This window comes from Prosopis cineraria, unplaced genomic scaffold (genome assembly GCF_029017545.1).
Source record: "Prosopis cineraria cultivar Desert tree isolate PC_DT_omini unplaced genomic scaffold, ASM2901754v1 PC6, whole genome shotgun sequence".
In the NCBI taxonomy this organism is placed as follows: domain Eukaryota; kingdom Viridiplantae; phylum Streptophyta; class Magnoliopsida; order Fabales; family Fabaceae; genus Prosopis; species Prosopis cineraria.
In genome coordinates this window covers 15807988-15813797 of record NW_026555337.1, presented here as the reverse complement: position 1 = coordinate 15813797, position 5810 = coordinate 15807988, and the positions used below count along the sequence as shown (strand labels likewise).

Sequence of the window (5810 nt, the reverse complement as noted above, 5' to 3'; positions counted from 1 at the left end):
GGTCTTGGTCGACGTTCAGTAGCAAGAAAATGAGCTCCAACTCCTACTAGCTATGGACAAATTGACAATAGATGCTCACGTCGGTGATAATTGACTCACATGAACAATGGTGCAACCGGTGGTTGAGACGAAAGAAGGTAGAGATCGACGGTGATAGAGCAATGGTTCAGTCTAAATCTCTCAACTCTCCCTCTGTTCCAAAATAATCGAGAAAGAAGGAAGAAAGAGTTTAAAAATTTGATGGAACTAAGGGCAGTTTGGTAATTTCGCGTAGAAAAAAAAGAAAAATTTAACTCTTCTTTTGGTCTCTTCCAAATTCAAACTTGGGACCTCATATATGAAAGATTGCTCAACTGCCACTAGACCAAGTCTCTAACTTGTTGTATTTATCCTAAGAACTAATATAAACACACTTTAAGCAAGTTAACCTATATATTTATTTATTTTAAATTTTGTTAAGGTTATTACAAAATGGAGGAAGATGAACTTGTTAGTGGTGGAGGACGGCACCAATGCTAGGGACAGTCATAGTAGACTCGCCTGAGACTGAGTGAGAGAATGGTGAGGGATGGGGTTAAGGGTGAGGGCAGAGATATGGGAGAGATGGTGATGGGAGAAAGGAGGGCATTTTGGTATGAAAAGTTTCAATCCTGGGATTAAATTTTCAATATCAACTCCCCCATGGGTTTGCCCAATCCTACCTATGTCATTTTCAACAATTCCAATTAACAAGAATCCTTTATACCAAATGTTGTAAAATTAGGTTAACTCAATCCTAATCTTACTCCCACCCTTCCAATACCACCTACCAAATAGGGCCTTAATGATTGAAGGGAGAAGTTGGTGTAGAAAGGAGGACAAATAGTTGGGTTTTATAAAGACCAAAGAAGAATGGGCCTGTCACCACTTAAGCACGATGAGCATGCCTACATGTGATATTACATTTTTTTGTTCACTAGCAAAAAAAAAAATTTGTACCAAAAACATATGAGCCAAACTTTTAAAAATTTACAAGTATGGCCAATTCACATTGGTATATAGGAATTTTATTATAAAAATTTATAAGGACTTATTATTGATATATAACTGTATATTATTGATAAATATAATAAACTAGTCATGATATAAAATATAATAAATGCTAGGTTATTTGCTTGATTTGGTCTTATAACATCGACTATATTTGCAAAAGCCCCATTAATTACAAGTTGCTCAAAAAAAAATTTATACAAAACAACTTGTAATTTGCTAATCCATTCCAGTCACTTCTTTAAGAAAATTAATCATTTTCTAAAAGAAAAGTAGTAATTGATGTTTAGTTGTTGGATTTCACTAATAAAAAATTTATTTATAATTTTCTATTTTGTTTTTACTCATTTTTCCAAGAAAAGTAGTTATTTTTTAAAAAATTAAATAGTAATTGATTTTTCATTATTGGATTTCATTGATAAAAAAATTTAGAAAATAATAACTTGTAATTTATTATTCTATTCTAGTCATGTTTTCCAAAAAAAAAAATAATCATTTCTCAAAACATAGTGGCCAACTTTTAGTTGTTAGACTTTACTAATAAAAAAGTTTGCACAAAGTAGCTTGTAATTTATTATTTTGTTATAGTCATTTTCCAAAAAAAAAAGTAGTAACTAATTTTAGTTATTGGACTTCACTAATTAAAAAATTAAATTTGCATGGAGCAACTTGTAATTTTCTATTCCTTTCTAATTTTAAGCATCATTTTCTAAAACAAAGTAGTTACTTGTTTACCAAGAAAAAGAAACTTCTTTGCATGATCAAATACTCCTATGTTATTTTATTAAAAAAAAAATCAAAGCAAGTTCCCAAAAATTAAAAAGTAATTATCGTACTCTTCCGTTTTTATTTATAAGACACTTCTAATAAATTTTACTATAATTAAGTAAAACTTTAAAACTTATTAACTCTATTTAGAAATTTAATAATTTCTCAACTTTGCCTTTATTAAACATATAAACTTTAACAATGTATTTTCTCTCTTCAATATCTAATAGAGGTCAAATGGGAGAGTTTACAATAAAAATTTAATGAGATAATTTATAAGTAAAATAAAAAAATATTATCTATCAACCCTTTAAATAGTACCGGAGGAAGTATTCCAATGTTTATTGTCATGTACTGGCACCTGAGCACTTGTTTGGAGGTATTTTTCTATTGTTTTTCCAAAAAATTAAGAAAACCAGCGATATTATACTCGTAAATAAAACATAAGGCGGCAAACGTTTGAGTTCCCAATCCAGAACAAATCTGTACTTCTGTACATACGATTCGGTGATTGGTGGTACAAGTTTCCTTGAAACTCTCTTTCCAAGTTCCAACACTGATCACTGATTCTTCGCATTTTATTTCAGTCTCCAAGCGATTTTGGTTCTTCTTCAATGGAGATGGAAGTAAGAGAAGCAGAGCTGATGGTATCGCCGTTAGGTGAAAAACAAAGCCTAAGAATGGCCCATTTTCTCAAACCTGCTTGCATTCAAAACCCAGAATCCGATCATCTTCCCAAAACCCTCTTCTCCGAAACCGCCATTTCCATGTCTCAAATCTTATCTTCGCAGACAAGATTCACCGGATGGCTGACCCCACAAGAACAGTGGAACACCTGGGAAGAAAATCTTCGTTCCAGGTACGAAAATGTATGGAGAAATGCCGGAATACTCGAAGCCATCAAATCTTCGACATTCCGAATACCAAGAAGCCATGATTTGGTTCTTGGGCTTGCACAACGGTGGTATCCTGAGACAAACAGCTTTATCTTCGCTTGGGGTGAAGCTACGATAACGTTAGACGATGTCATGGTTTGTGGAGGCTATTCTGTCATGGGGTCCTATGTTTTCACACCTGTTAAAGACAAAGAATCGAAGCTGATGGAACAGAGATTAGATGAAGTGAGAAGAAAATTGATAAAGACAAAAGCCAAAAAGGCGACACATGTTTCATGGCTAAGGCATTTCATGGAGGAGGAGGAGGAGAGTGAGTTAGAACACGTGGCATTTCTGTCGCTATGGCTGTCAAGGTTTGTGTTTCCTCCTATAATTTCCAAACAAAACTTTTCCATTGCATTACATCTAGCTAGAGGTACCCGAATTGCTCTAGCACCTGTAGTTCTAGCGAGTATCTATAGAGATTTGACATTATTGAAAGGAAAATTTGACGAGGCTATAAAGTCTGAAGCATACAAGAGAGATCATGAATGTGGTTTATCCGCTAAATCAATAATCTTAAGAGCCCCTTTTCAATTGGTTCAAATCTGGGCTTTTGAGAGATTCCCAGCGTTTCATCTAAAGTCTAACATAATTGAGTATGCCCAACCTTTGACAGCAAAATGGCACAAAGTGAAATTGCTGAACTGTGGAGATGTGAGTTTAGCTCTAGACTCTTCTGCAAAAAGCTTTCTTTGGCAGCCATATAAAGATTCTCCAAAGCTATACAATGAAAAGGATGGTTGGGTATGCTTCAATAATTCAGATTCTCAAGAGGATTTAGAGTCTTTTGCTCGCTGCCTCAGGCATTCTCAGTTGGTGGGTATAGACTGTATGGAGCTGTACCTTCCACACCGTGTGGCCATGCAATTTGGGTTGGATCAGGACATTCCAGAGAAGGTGGCTCATTGCGAGGAGAACAATCCTGAGATTGCTTGGAGAAACTATGATAGCCCAATGACAGAGGCAATGTTGTGTATTTCTGCTGTTGCAGCATCATCTACCTTGGAGCCAAGTGTTACTTATAAGTACTTGGAATGGTGGAAGCAATCAAAACTTGGATCTAGCGAGCAACATGGTTTGATCTCTAAGCCTATAAAGTTCTCAGAAAAACTGTCACAAACTTCACCTGAGATGGGATCTCCTCTTCATAGAGGTCAAACAGGGAATAATTCTGATCAAGATCAAGGTTCAGCAATTGCAAAACTGCAGAAGAGATCTCATCCTCAAGAAACTGATCACATTTCAATTGTGGATGGAGCTGAAAATGTGACAACTGGTGAGAATATGAATGTGGTTGGGCAATCAAAAAGAGGAAAGGTAGATGCAAAAATGGAGAATGTGATTGACAATTCTGGAAGAGCCAAAGAAGGTAAATTTGGAGAGAATGGTAATATATATTTGTCTGATCTTGAAACTCGGATTGAGTACCTTGAAAGAGTGGTTGCTCAGCTTAAAACAGCAATAGTTGGACCCAAATATGGGGTTGTTAGAGCCAAAACTAGTTTGTCATAGCAATGGTGATTTTGCTTTCATGGTAGGCTAAACACAATCTGTAATAAGAAATTAATAGATCAAATTAATAGATAGAACTTTTAATCTATTAATTATTAATAGATCAAAAGTTCTATCTTTTTTATATTAACGTCAGCTTAAAGCAGCTCTTGGTTTTTCTTTTTAATATAGCATTTAGTCGGCTTGCTTTAATGGTTTAGTAGTGGATTCTTGAGTTTTGTGGGGCTTTGATCTTTATTTTGTTGCTGACGATGAGTTTTTGGTAGCACTCCAAATTTGTTACCTTTGGTAGTTCAGTTTATATTTCTTCTTGCTTCAGAATCTACTCTTCCTTTCTCAGTACTTCATAATGGAATTTTCTTGCTAGGAAGTAAATAAATAAATCTCGACTTTGACTATTGGATGGCTCTCGTTTAAGTTTCTTTTCTCTAACGGTGCATGACGCATTAGGTCCTAAAGATTTTACTAAACGAAAAGTTACTTAAATATTGATTCAGATAATTAATCTATATATGGTGTTAGTTGCAAATTAAGTATTTAAGAGCTTGTTTCTTTTCTCTTTTTGAAAAAAGAAAATTATTTTAATATTTTTAAAACAAAAACACTTTCGCTAATGGTCTTTTAATTTTTGTTTTGAAAACAGTTTTTATTTTTTTTAAATACAAGAAAACAAAAATAATTTTAAACGCTGGTTTCTATTCCTGTTTTTTAAGTGTTAAAGGTAAAAAGTGGGAAACAAAAAAGAGAATTCTTTTCATTAATGGCAAATGATGTAATTTTGTTTATGATAAAAATAAAAAAAAAACATTATCGTGCTCGTTGGCGTCGCTTCCCTCCTCGCTAGCATCGCCTTGCATGATGCTGCCTTGACAAGTCTGTTATTAATTTTTCAAAAGTGGCGCACATTTGTTCCTTGTCATCCATCGCTTTTCATCTTTACTTTTCTTCATCACATTTCATCTTCACTTCTCCATTAGCATATGGATGTTCAAACTTATTAATTGTCACTTTGATTTGTTGGATCTAACATTTGAACTGTTGTCATTTCATCTTTCATCGCTTTTCATCTTTAATTGGTGCATGCAGTTTTGATATTTGAATTGTTATAATTGCTAATCCAACTAATTATTATATAGGTCATTTTGAGCTAGACTAACGTATAGAGGCAGATTTCATTAAATTTATTTTCACGTTGTTGTTGTTAACTTGTTATATAGTTCCTTTTAGTTCTGGTGGTGTTATGTAGTTCCTTTTGATTGTTAAGTTTCAGACTCAATCTTTTGATTTAAAGGAAGGTAGTTATAGTAGGGAACTAGATTTAAAAGATTGAAAATTGGTATGGATTCAAACACATAACACATAAACTTCTCCATTTAGGCTGTGATAGTTGGATAGGAGTTAAACTTCTCCATTTGCTTTGAATTTAAGTTGAGCTAGTCTACTCACTTTAATATTCACTTATGATATATGAAAATTAATATTGACTCAAAAATGTGGATCAATCCAACAGTTAAAGCTTTTGATCGACATTTTGTTAATATTCACTTATGATAGATGGAAACT

General features: G+C 33.7%; 1 protein-coding gene across 1 annotated transcript; it reads left to right on the top strand.

Annotated features, from left to right (window-relative positions):
* The first annotated feature begins 2777 nt into the window (after window positions 1–2777).
* On the top strand, window positions 2778–4262 carry LOC129312685 (uncharacterized). Its single transcript, XM_054955356.1, has one exon. The coding sequence runs from the start codon at window positions 2826–2828 to the stop codon at window positions 4245–4247; it is 1422 nt and encodes a 473-aa protein (XP_054811331.1). The 5' UTR covers window positions 2778–2825; the 3' UTR covers window positions 4248–4262.
* Window positions 4263–5810: the final 1548 nt, after the last annotated feature.

Coding starts and splice junctions, on each gene's coding strand:
- LOC129312685 (XM_054955356.1), top strand. CDS start 2,826: ATGGTTTGTGGAGGCTATTCTGTCATGGGGTCCTATGTTTTCACACCT.